General features: G+C 38.1%; 1 protein-coding gene across 7 annotated transcripts in view; it reads right to left on the minus strand.

The window, feature by feature from the left end:
• LOC112609312 (Golgi apparatus membrane protein TVP23 homolog B) overlaps nucleotides 1-13,427 on the minus strand; it is a 59,341-nt gene that overhangs the window by 38,703 nt on the left and 7,211 nt on the right. For 4 of the 7 annotated variants that reach the window (XM_025361869.1, XM_025361871.1, XM_025361872.1 and 1 more), the window contains exons 2-5: nucleotides 12,265-12,347; nucleotides 10,650-10,794; nucleotides 4,118-4,207; nucleotides 2,833-2,964 (exon numbers count right to left, since the gene is read on the minus strand). In XM_025361869.1, coding sequence (XP_025217654.1) covers nucleotides 2,833-2,964; nucleotides 4,118-4,207; nucleotides 10,650-10,794; nucleotides 12,265-12,347 — 450 coding nt within the window. Of the gene's footprint in view, nucleotides 1-1,083; nucleotides 1,131-2,832; nucleotides 2,965-4,117; nucleotides 4,208-10,649; nucleotides 10,795-12,264; nucleotides 12,348-12,647; nucleotides 12,659-13,427 lie in introns of those variants that run through there. The other 3 variants (XM_025361874.1, XM_025361873.1, XM_025361875.1) reach the window with 3 other exon arrangements.

The raw sequence follows: 13,427 nt of genomic DNA on the forward strand, positions 1-13,427 counted from the left end.
CAACTTACAGAAAAGCAAAAGACCCAAGAAAAAAAATGCAGAAATAGCCATGACAACAGAAACTCCTCCCAACTAACAATGGCCCAAAAAGGCAGGAAAATCCCTGCAGCTGGCCATAGTGGTGCCACCAGGTGGGAAGAAGGCAGGAGAGGAAGCACAGAAGCATCAATAATCATGAGAGCTGATCATCTTAAGAGAAGTGAGAAGGTGGGAGACTCATGGAGAGCCTGGGTGAAGCCCCTTCCTGTCCTGTGGTCTTAACCCATTTATTTTTATTATTTTTAATTAATTATTTCTTTTGAGATGGAGTCTCGCTCTGTCGCCCAGAAAGGAGTGCAGTGGCACGATCTCTCCCTGCAAACTCCGCCTCCTAGGTTCACACCATTCTCCTGCCTCAGCCTCCCGAGTAGCCGGGACTACAGGCGCCTGCCACCATGCTAATTTTTTGTATTTTTAGTAGAGACAGGGTTTCACTATGTCAGCCAGGATGGTCTCGATCTCCTGACCTAGTGATCTGCCCGCCTCGGCCCTCCCAAAGTGCTGGGATTACAGGCATGAGCCACTATACCCAGCAATCTTAACCCATTTATGCAGTAGGTTGCAATTTTGTAAATTTTTGCATGAGTGAAAAATCAGACCTTGGTGATGACCTTGAGCAGTAGGATATAAATAACTCCTACATGCTTAGCGTTCCAATAATGGAACACTAGGCATAAGTAGGTTAACACAGGATCAAACTGGCTTTCACATAACCTCTCCCTGTTTTGTTTTAAGGAAGTAGAAACACTGCTAGAAAAAGACTGGGCTGACTCTCCTGGATGGATGCTAAAACTCCAAGGTCTCATAAACAATCCAAAGCAGAAGGGAAAAACCAGAGAGTGCACAGCCAACCAGGAGACAAGAGCTCCACTAAGGAAGAGAACGCAAAACCAGGCAGCCCAGCCAAGACAGCCAGAGCCTGGCGAGGTCTCCACCTCGCACCTCACACCTGTGTCTTAATGCCACCAAACCCAGCACCGCAATTCCAGCTCAGAGCAGCAGCCACATGCCTCAGACATCAGGGGAAGGTGGTCAAGGAAGATTCACCCTCACTAAACCAGCAGAAAGAGAAGGGCTGGACAGGGCTGTCACTGTAAGGATAAGCAAAATGGATAAGGACAAAGGGAAGTGCATTTATGCAAAACTATAGCAAAAACAGAAAAAAGAAGCACAGTATACAGAAGATAGGTGAAGAATCTACTCAGAAAGAAAAAAAAAACCATTGAAATAAAAGCATTCCTGGGAATATTTCACCCTATAGAAAAATCTAAAGATAAGAACTCAAAAAGCATGAGGATGAGATAACAGGAAATGAAAACGGAGCTGACAAAGCTAAGGAAATACAGAGAGAAGCCTTAGCTGAGCACCTAAAATAGTTACTGTTCTCTCCTCTGCCCTCTCTACCCCATTACTTTGTATCATTAAGTAACATACCCTACTGTATTTTTTACTGTCTGTCTACCTTCCACTAGAACACAAGCTCTACTGGAACAGTCATCTTGTTTACCTGTCCCCTAACTTATCCCCCTGTGTCCCCAGGCCGCTCTGACATAACAGTGAACTCTTAAAATTGCTGAATAAATAAGGAAATGAATAATTACAGCAACAAGAAAATAGTAGATGAGAACAAATAAAAATGATCCAACTTAGACATAACTAATACTTCAAAATTAAAGGTCAAAACATAGAACATAAATAAATGCAAAGATTTAACAAAAAAAAAAATTTTCCTGATTCCAAGTAAAACTTTAGTCTGCCTGTCTCAGAAAGGCACACAGGCTCCAGAAAATTGATATGGAAAGATAAATACAGATACATCCGGGTTACACGAACTAAAAAAACAAAACAAAACCTTATGGGGAGAGATTACAAAGGTTTATAAGTAAGCCTGGCCTCAGACTTCTCCAAAATATTCAATATAAGAAAATGATGGAATAGCATCTTCCAAACGGAAACAAACTGTGACCCAAGAATATTAATCCAGCCAGGTCATCATTCAAGAATGGTCAATAGGCTCATATGTTTAAACATGAGTCAAAAGAAAATGTAACCAACCAATAAGTAAAAGGAGAAGCTGCAGTAAGACTGGTGATAGGCAATGAATCGATTTTTTTAAAAAACAGATCAAAGACTGAACACCCACTAAGAAATATGTTTTCAAAAGATAACTATTATAATACTTGGTAACACAAAAATAACATTGGAACAAACAAGAAAGAAAGGAGGAGACTCATAGGAAGGAATATGAGTGTTTATTTTCTTCCCTTTCTAAACAGAGTCTATTAAGTCAATAAACAGGTTTAAAGTACATTAATTAATGTTACAAAGAAAACCACTAGAAGGACTAAAATAAGACCACAATAAGCAAAACGCTAGAGGTAGGAGCAGAGAGAAGTTAAAGAAACCATATGAGTGTAAACTTTCCCATTTTCCAGAGCAGGAAATCTACAAATATTGAATAAATTTCCTAATTCATGAAAGAGGGTAATAATATAAAGTAATTAAAGGTAACTACTAGAAGAACTGAAAAAGATAGTAAGTTTCCAAATCCAAAGAAGTATGAATGTATGAGCACACACAAAGAAAAAAAGAACCTGTATCACAAAACAGAACTAAAAAAAATACTACAAATTAGGAGGAAAAACATAATTAAGGTCAAAATATACCTGATATCAGTAAATATTGTGTGAAAAAATTTCACACATCCCTAATGATAAGGACTCGGTTGTTGCTTCCTATGATTACCATCAGACATCTTAATGGATTATTTGAAAGTTCTACATTGATACTCACCAACCATTTTACTCTGAAGGAGAAGAGTGCACTAAAGGCAAATATCACCCACAGCACTGGACAGGCAATAAGTCCCAACCAAAAGATTCTTGATTCAGCCTCTGACACAGTTTTATTCTCTTGAGAGGACTCCTATAAAAGAACATAAATTCAATTATCATGTTGTGAGATTTATCAATAAAAAGTTCAACATGTTTAATAAAAAACATACTACTCACAAGTTCAAATATTAATACAGACAGCCCGAGTCCTAAGTCAGAAGCCAAAAAAAACATGACTTCCACTCTTGTAATTTTAGGAACTGATCTATATTAACTCAAGAATTTTGCATTTTGCATTTTCAGGACAGGATGGATGGTTTACCACAACACATGACAGTAAAGAGTGGTCTCTGATAGGCTTCTATTCAATTCTTCTTGCACTTGTACTGCTTATTCATAAGGAAGCTCTAAATGATACCTTTCTGACTAAGGATCAAGGAAATCACAGTTATAATCATTCTGGAGACTAAAAGGTCAAATTAGCATCCAGAGGGGGGGAAAAAATGGAATTAAGGGATTCAAGACAATTATCAAAATGTCTTAGCAATACTCAGGAATTTACAAGGGTGGTAAGTTGTGTCCAAGGTAGATTCCATAATATAAATGAATACAGGCTCATTGAACACAGTGCCACTTTCTTAAAATAACTTGTCAATACCCTTGATGTACTGTCGCCAAGAATTTGGTCCTCTGTTTCCAAAACTTATTTCCATGAGGAAAGTGAATATTCACTATAGTGTAGCAGGCTAACCCAAAACAGACCGGGACCCCCAGGGCTCCTGAAGGCAGAAGTTTGAAGAATAGAGTGCTCTGATCAGCTTTTCTATCCAGTTGCACTCCTCCTCCTCCTTTTTCCTGCCTAAAAAGGAAAGACGACCACAGGAGCAAAGACAGAACAAGATGTTGAAAGCAGTTATCTGCTGGGCATAGAGGGATTCATGGAGATACTAACGAAGGCAACACAGAGGTATTTTATCAGCAGTCCCTGACAGGCAGTTTAGCACACTGTATAAACGCTGACCCAGTGTCTTTCCTCAAAGGATTCTGTTCTGTGTATTGCTTGTTTCTGGTCTGAACTAGACAGAAAAATGCATTAAATTCTAGAAGGCCATCTCCTTTAGTACTGACATGCCAAGTGATTTGCTAAGTGTTTTCAATTCTGAATACTTCATCTTCTAATATTTAAATATAATCTACAAATCATTTAGCTGATAACACTATTTCAAATAAAAAAGGCACTTTACCTTTCTAGATTCAAATACCCAGTGGCTCTTTCCATCTTCATCAATGTGATTCCACCAACGTAGGCCAACCATTAGTCTACCTGTGACATTCTGGTGAAGATTAATGTAAACAGGCACATTTTAAAAGCATTATTTAAAGATCTATCATCAGCTCATATCTTAGTGTAACATTTCACAAACAAAAACCTTCAGCTTTACCTTCATAATATCCAGTTAGCAAAGACTACTATATAACAGGCCTGGCTAAATGATTAAGTAAAATGATAATGGCAGTACTAGTAAAGGTAGAGGTAACAGAGCAAGCCACAAGTCTACCCATAAACATTACCCCTTCTCTTTTCCCTCATGAACAATTTGTCCTTTCTCCCGTTCCCTAATTGTCCCTAAACTCCTTGCTATTTGGTTACTGTGACCTACCTTACATCCTGACTACAGCTACATATATTTTACAACTACATATCCCCAAAAATGGTTATACACACTAGCCTTCAGTCAGTCTCTCAAGTGTACCAAGCTCTTTTCCTACTTACTAAGTTAACAAACTCCTTTGATAGGTTTCCTAATGTTTATTTACTCAACAGATATTTACTGAGCATCTACTATGTGCTGGTAATACAACAGTGACTAACAGATACCATCTCTTTTCTCAGAGAAAGAGGTGAAGAGGAAGCAGACAACCAATGTACAAATGTACCATTATCAACTGAGGTAAAGTCCTGCAAGGGAAAAGTGTGGGATGATTGAAGAGTATAACAGCAAAATTTGATCTAGTCTGGGTATCAGAAAATGACTCTCTGAGGAGTCAACATTTGGAATGAAATTTAAAGAGTAAGTAAGAGTCAACAGTACCGGGGATGTTTAATTAATGATGTCCACTAACAGATTCAGTGGTTCTGTGAACTTCGATGGGTAAAAAAAATGTTATCTTCATTTCCATTAACCTCTGGCTGAAATTTAACATATCTTTAAATTATGAATGTAGACAACAAACTACGAATGTAGGTAAAATTAAAAACACCCTGACGAAACAGAAATCACAGACATTTTTTTATTTTGTACTATACCTGCTACAGTTATCTCAAAATATTGTAGGTTTTTTTTGTTTTGTTTTGTTTTTTGTTTTTGAGATGGAGTTTTGCTCTTGTTGCCCAGGCTGGAGTGCAATAGGGCGATCTCAGCTCACTGCAACCTCTGCCTCCCAGGTTCAAGTGATTCTCCTGCCTCAGCCTCCCAAGTAGCAGGGATTACAGGCATGCGCCCCACGCCCAGCTAATTTTGTATTTTTAGTAGAGACGGGGTTTCTCCATGTTGGTCAGGCTGGTCTTGAACTCCTAATCTCAGGTGATTCACCGGCCTCAGCCTCCCAAAGTGCTGGGAATACAGGAGTGAGCCACCGCACCCAGCCTCAAAATACTGTTTAGGCTCACCACTGCTTTGAAAGTAGTTAGCATATCTTTAAATTATTAATGGAGACAACAAACTACAAATACAGATAAAATTAAAAACACCCTGACACAATAGAAACCACAGACATTTTTCATTTCATACTATACTTGCTGCAGTTATCTCAAAATATTGTTTATGCTCACTACTGCTGTGAAAGTAGTTATTAGACCTGCCACTAGATCTTACCATTAATAAATTTATAAAGTATCGTAGTCCTCCCTTATCTGCAGGGTATACAATCCAAGACCCCCAGAAGATGCCTGAAATTGTGGATAATATCGAACCCTATATATGCTATATTTTTTCCTATACATACATACCTATGATAATGTTTAATTTATAAGTAAGGCACAGTAAGAGATTAACAACAAGAAATAAAAATAGAACAATTATAACAACATAATCTAATAAAATTTATGTGAATGTGGTTCTCCTCATGCAATATCTTACTGTTTAGTATAGTGTACTACAGTAACTGAAACCACAGAAAGTGAAACCTCAGATAATGGGGGGACTACTACACATATCACTCAATCAAAAATTTACTTTTTTAATATTTTTAAATTATATTTCAATATAAGTGACTTCCTTTGTAATCTTATGTACCTTATATATGTGAAAACATTATCATGAGTCTACGAAAGGGGCCCATGGCATAAAAAGATTAGGAATCCCTGTCTTAAGGTGATGTGGGAGCAAGAAGAGCATTCCAGATAGAGTAGTAGGCACTGACGCCCTAATGAATAAAGTATAATCTATGGATTTATGGGACTTGGTCATTAATAGCATATGGAGTAGGAAGGAGGCAACTGATACATTTCTGGTTTACTCAAGTAAAAACAGTAGTGATTCCAGAGCCCGTGAAAGGGAACACTTAAAGAAGAAGAGTTTTTGGGGAGTGGAAGATGACAAGTAGTATTTTACACATGTTAAGATATGAGATGCCTGGCCAGTCATGGTGGCTCACTTGGGTTCAAGACCAGCCTGGCTAACATAGCGAAACCCTGTCTCTACTAAAAATACAAAAATTAGCCAGCCATGGTGGCACATGCCTGTAGTCTCAGCTACCAAGGAGGCTGAGTCAGGAGAATCGCCTGAACCCGGGAGGCAGAGGTTGCAGTGAGCCGAGATCGCACCACTGCATTCCAGCTTGGGCAACAAAGCGAGATTTCACCTCAAAAAAAAAGATCTGAGATGCCTTCAAGACAGCCACATAAAAATGTGAAGAAGACACGTGGAGAGGCCTTGAGTTGTGAAGACAAACCTGAATGGAGATACAGATCTGGGAGGCAACACAGCTTACAGATCAGCAATCAAAACCAGAAGCACAGATGGCACTCCTTAGGAAAGGAATACAGAAGAAAAGGAAGAGTCTTATGAAACCAAAATTCCTATGGGAGAGATGTTAAGTGGGGGAAAAAAAAAGAGCTGGCAAGGGAGATCTAAACCAGAGGTATTTTCAAAGAATGCTCTCAGAATACTTTCAAACTCTTCCATGTTCCCATTTTCCAACTCTTTCCTGCTTTTATCTTTATTAGCTTATTTTCCTAATTTCTCAGGCCTATTGCTTATTTTTGAAACTTCTGGATTCAAGTAGTCCATTATTTTCCCTCTTTCTATTATTTTCACTCTGAATTCAGTTTTTGACATATTCAGAAAGCTTGACTGTAAATGATCACCATTAAGGTATAAATAACCTATATTTACAGTTTTTTGCTTCCTTTTAAACCCAATTACATAGCAGTTGGTTTTTTAAAAAGAATTCCAATTTTGACAACCACTTTCTATTAATTTCTAGTTCTGTTTCATTGGACTAGAAAATGTAGGTGCCCTGGGCAATTTTATTTCGATTTTCTTCACAGTGATATTTAGTCAATCTTTGTAAATGCTCCACAGGCACTTTACAAGAAAGTATTCTGTCATACAAAGTCCCAAAAACTGCTATTAAATTGATGTTGCTAATTATTTCATTCAGATCCTTCAGACCTTAGTTATTTTTGGCACTTTGGTTTGTTAAAGATTGTAGTTTGTTAGACTTATCATAATGCTTTTCTATCTTCTAATATTTCTAATTTTTTTAATACATAGTTTGATATAATTTTACTCTGAATGATCTTCACTGTGATTCATAAAATGACATTTTTTTGTTCCTCTTTGTGCTTTCTTATTCTGATTCATATCTCATCTGATAATCATACCATGTCAAGTTTCTTTTTGTTTGAGTTGATCTGATGTTATCTTTGCCTTCTTTTATTTTTTCTAATGTCATTAATTTGGTTAGATCTTTTGTTTGCACTTTGATTTCTGACCCAATCTTAATATTCTTGTCTTTAAATGGGTATATTAATCAAATTACATTTACTATTATAATGAATTTGCTATTACTTACATCACCTTATACACGTGCTTTCTGATTTAAGCTTCCTTGACACTTGCTTTGTTTTCCTTCTTTTGCTCTATGAACTGTTTTACTTGTTCCATCTTCTCTAATGTTTCAGAAGATACATGACTTGTTTTAAATTTTACTAATAGTTGTCATTAAATTTTTAAAACCATTATTTAACCTTTTTTACTCAATTTGTCAGAGTGAATAAAATAAAAACCAATATAAGCTTTAGCATTTAAACATACCTTTAAATTATTTTCCGTTCTCTACCTCTTCTTTATCTTCATTAACATCACCTAGGGCAAGCCTATCCAACCCTCTGCCCACAGGCCTCATGCTGCGCAGGACAGCTTTGAATGTGCCCCAAGAGAAATTCATAAACTTTTTCTTTTTTTTGAGACAGAGTCTCACTCTGTCGCCCAGGCTGGAGTGCAGTGGCACGACCTCAGCTCACTGCAAGATCTGCCTACCGCGTTCACGCCATTCTCCTGCCTCAGCCTCCAGGTTAGCTGGAACTACAGGCGCCCGCCACCATGCCCGGCTAATTTTTTTTTTTGTATTTTTAGTAGAGGCGGGGTTTCACCATGTTAGAATGGTCTCGATCTCCTGACCTCGTGATCCGCCCGCCTTGGCCTCCCAAAGTGTTGGGATTACAGACAAGAGCCACCACCTGGCGGAGAAAATCGTAAACTTTCTTAAAACATTATGAGATTTTTTTGTGTGTGATTTTGTTTTTTAAGCTCATCAGCTAATGTTAGTGTATTTTATGTGTAGCCCAAGACAATTCTTTCTTCCACTGTGGCCCAGGGAAACCAAAAGATTGGACGCCTAGGGGTTTAGATAAAGATTGCTTTTTTGTTTTTTTAGTAAGTACATTGAGATTTATAACAATTATGACACATCTCTATTTTAACTGTTTCAGAACCCTGCTTATCCGAAGTCCACTTAATAACTTCCCCATTCTTGACTTCTTAATTTTGCTTCATATCTCCATTGTTTGGCTATCTACAATTTTGCCAAGGATAAAAGGGTGCCATTTTTTAAGCCCTTGTTTAAAAACAAAAAAACAAAAACAAACAAAACAAAACCTTATCAGAAAATAAACTATTTTGATCACATTTTTTAAAACTCTAAACCCAGAAAAATTTTAAGAGTTTGGAAATTACCAGGAAGATCTGACTGGAAAGCATATTCTATTTGGCTGAATAGAAATTTTATGAACAACAAAAAGAAACGCATATCAAAACTGTGAGTAGGTATGTACTAAATACTTTAGAGCATAAAGTAACAGAAGAAATTCAAATAAATGCAAGCCAAAGTAGAGTGGACAAAAGAAAAACCTAAAGAAAACAGACCTTTGAAATCTTCCTTCTCGGCATTATGTGGCCTATGGAAACTGGCCATCACCAAGCCAACCACTTCTGATAGCTATAAGAATTAAAAGATGGCCAGGCGCGGTGTTTCACGCCTGTAATCCCAGCACTTTGGGAGGCCGAGGCGGGCAGATCCACTGAGGTCAGAAGTTCGAGACCAGCCTGACCAACATGGAGAAACCCAGTCTCTATTAAAAATACAAAAAAATTAGCCAGGCATGGTGGTGCATGCCTGTAATCCCAGCTACTCGGGAGGCTGAGGCAAGAGAATCACTTGAACCCAGGAGGCAGAGGTTGCTGTGAGTGAGCCAAGATCATGCCATTGCAGCCTGGGCAACAAGAGTGAAACTCCATCTCAAAAAAAATAAAACAAGAATTAAAAGATCTAAAAATGGATACATTGGTGGGTGTGAATAGGATTGTAACATCTTACTGGTCTTTGAAACAGTATATGTCTCTGAAACTCCAAAATTAGCCTTTGATTTTTTTTCTCCACTATTTTACTATGAATATTTTCAAACATACAGAGTTAAATTTTACAGCAAATACCCAAATATCATCTAGAGTCCATATTTAATATTTTATTATGCTTACTTGATTACCTATTTATCCATGTACCTATCTATCCATCCATCCATCTCTCTAATCATTGTTCTTGAGTTTAAAACCATTTTTTACACTCCTTTCTATCCCCTACAGCAGGGTGTCTCAACCTTGGCACAACTGACATTTTGGGTAATTCTTTGTTGCAGGGGGGCTGTCCTGTGTGTTAGGCAGCATATCTGCCCTCTATCCACTAGATGTCAATAGCACACTCCTCCCATCTCCAATATTTGGACACTGACAAATATTCAGTGGGTGGCAAGCTTGTCTCTGGTTGAGAAACACTGCCCTAAAGCATCTATAGGAGCTTCTGCAAAAGGTAGGTATTTTTTAAGTATTTGTGGACAACCTACACTGGGGCCTTATCTAGAAATTATATACAGCACACCTACAGGTAAGCCTGAAGCAAAACCCATGGTATGGATTAGAAGCAACATTGTAGGGTCTATGATTGCTAGTCACATTTGTTTATTTGACTTTGAAGCTGACGTAGGTTAGAATATGGCACAGAAAAATCAGCAGCACAGTAACCTACATGTCTCATCTTGTATTGTCAAAGGGAAAAAATGAAAAAAAAATCTACATGCAATTTGATATAGCTAGCACTTTAACACAGACAAGGTTTGAAGTAACAAAAGATTAATACTAATGCAAAATGCTCTCATTATTTTATACATCATTTTCATATTAAATATAATTTTCAAATAAAAACAATCAAAATTACCTTCACTGCCCAAAAGTCACACGACAACAACAAGATAATTGTCACCATACAGGTAATAAAGCTGCTGCTGAGCAACTCACAGAGAAGATAGACGACGATTGCACTGACTCGAAAGAATAAGTGGAAAAATGATGCTACTGGATGTCTGAAAACCAAAACACAATATGCAATTACATTTTACTACAGGTACTAGCAAATGTAGAGAAAAAATGTTTTAGCCGTGGTGTAACTGTGAAGAGTTTTGTCAAAATAAGAGATGACTTTAGGAGGAAGCAAACGTCCTACCTCTCTTTTTCTTAAGTCTCACTATTTGACTAGGCCCTGTTGTCACAGAAAATACACTATGCACAGATGACTTTAACACTTCACTGAATATAAACTTTCACAAAATATATAATAAAGAACTTTACCTCGCTTGGAGAAATAAGGAAACTATATCTTAGAATCTGAATCATATTTTCAAACCATGCCAAAAGAATTCCTTAGCCCTCAGAAATCACTTCAGAAATTAAGACAAAGTTATCAGGTAGGTTGTTTCTTGTTTTGTTTCTTTCTTTTCTTTTTTTTTTTTTTTTTTTTTGAGATGGAGTCTCGCTCGGTCGCCCAGGATGGAGTGTGGTGGCACGATCTTGGCTCACTGCAAACTCTGCCTCCCAGGTTCACACCATTCTCCTGCCTCAGCCTCCTGAGTAGCTGGGACTACAGGCGCCCACCACAACGCCCAGCTAATTTTTTGTATTTTCTTTTTTTAGTGTAGAGGGGGTTTCACCGTGTTAGTCAGGATAGTCTCAAAGTTCTGACCTCGTGATTCACCCGCCTCGGCCTCCCAAAGCGCTGGGATTACAAGCGTGAGCCACTGCACCCAGCCTGTTTCTTGTTTTTTAACACCTTTTGTGAGATATAATTCACATATCATACAATTTACTTACTTAAGGTAAACAATCTAATGGTTTGTAATGGTTTGTAGTACATTCACAGAGTTGTACAACCATCACTCCAATCAATTTTACAACTTTTCATTACCCCAGACAGAATCTTTGTACCCACTGGCAGTCATTCCCCATTTACCTTCAAACCCCTCAGTATCTAGCAACAGCTAATCTATCTTCTGTCTCTACAGATTTGCCTATTCTGGACTTTTCATACAAATGAAATCACACAATATGTGGTCTTTTGTGACTAGCATGAAAGATGAAAGAAAAGTGAAAAACAGCATTTTAGCAGGGTTCAGGCAGAATTTGCTTTCAGTAAGTGAATTTCTTTAGAGAGAATTAAACTTAGAATAGAAATGTCATGTGATTTTGAAATGTGCACAATAAATCAAAATGTAATGTATCTATAGAAACTATATGAAGAAATGGTACATTCTTGGAAAACAGCACAGAATTAAAACACAGGTGTTCAAATAATTGGATTTGCTAATTTTAAAACTCAGTATTAAGTAAAATTCCATATGCCAATTATTCGCAAGAAAATCTGAAATGTCATCTTGGTCTTACACTAAATACTGCATGTTGTCAAACCAGCAACAGGCAGTATTCACAAGCACAGCGAAACGACATACATACAGAACAGCACTGGACACTAACACAGCTCACGCAACTTCTCCTCCTACCTGATTTTGGATTTTCTTGGTCTATTAGTCGTCTCCTCTTCTGCATCAAACAGGGAAACATCTTCAGTGTCATCATTACTATCCTAGTAGGAAAAATAAATGGTCAAGAAGCAAAAGGATATTCAGTGTTTACACGGTCACTGCATGCAAAACTGCATACTCATCAAAATAGAAGATAAAATAATGTGGTTATAGCATCAGGAATTCAAAACCTAGGAAAAGGACACATGCAGATCCTCCATCCCATCCTTCTCAAATCATCTGGCAAAAACCCCAGGTAATAATCCAAGTCTCAGCTGCTCCATTCCTGCCCCTAGGCTGCACTTTCTGAGAAAACTCTGGGGTGCAGATGATGCTACTACAAACTTAACACCTGTCCTCACCTGTTCTCTCCCAAGTCACAGAGCAAGCCGAGGCTACTGGGGATAATCTCAAGGTTTCTGGCTCCTTCACAAAATCATCTGACTGCATCCTTAGTTCCATGATCCCTTCTCACAACTCCTCCTCTTCTTATCCAAGGCTAAACCAATTATTTGTGCTCAGAATAACTTCTTTTCATGCCTCCTCGGGGACTTGTTTCATCATTTTCCCCTTTATTTACATTTTCTTCTACCTTCAAGTCTATCTATTGGATCTTTCTTTTTTGTTGTTGTTGTTGAAATGGAGTTTTTGCTCATCACCCAGGCTGGAGTGCAATGGCATGATCTTGGCTCACTGCAACCTCCGCCTCCTGGGTTGAAACGATTCTCCAGACTCAGCCTCCCAAGTTGCTAGGATTACAGGTGAGTGCCATCACGCCCAGCTAATTTTTGTATTTTTAGTTAAGACGGGATTTCGCGATGTTGGCCAGGCTGGTCTTGAACTCCTGAACTCAGGTGATCTGCCCGCCTCAGCCTCCCAAAGTGCTGGGATTACAGGCATGAGCCACCGAGCCCGGCCTCTACTGAATCTTTCTAATCAGCATATGCATATAAACTTCTTCAAGGCCACTTATTAGGCAAAAAAGATTTTAAGAACCCTGATCTTGAATCTCCCCTTCAATCCTCTACCTTCCCAAAGCATTGCTTCCTTTTACAACCTTAGCCCTTTTTTTTTTTTTTTTTTTTTTTTTTGAGATGGAGTCTTGCTCTGTCACTCAGGCTGGAGTGCAGTGGCATGGCCTC

Source organism: Theropithecus gelada, chromosome 16 (assembly GCF_003255815.1).
Source record: "Theropithecus gelada isolate Dixy chromosome 16, Tgel_1.0, whole genome shotgun sequence".
Taxonomy (NCBI): domain Eukaryota; kingdom Metazoa; phylum Chordata; class Mammalia; order Primates; family Cercopithecidae; genus Theropithecus; species Theropithecus gelada.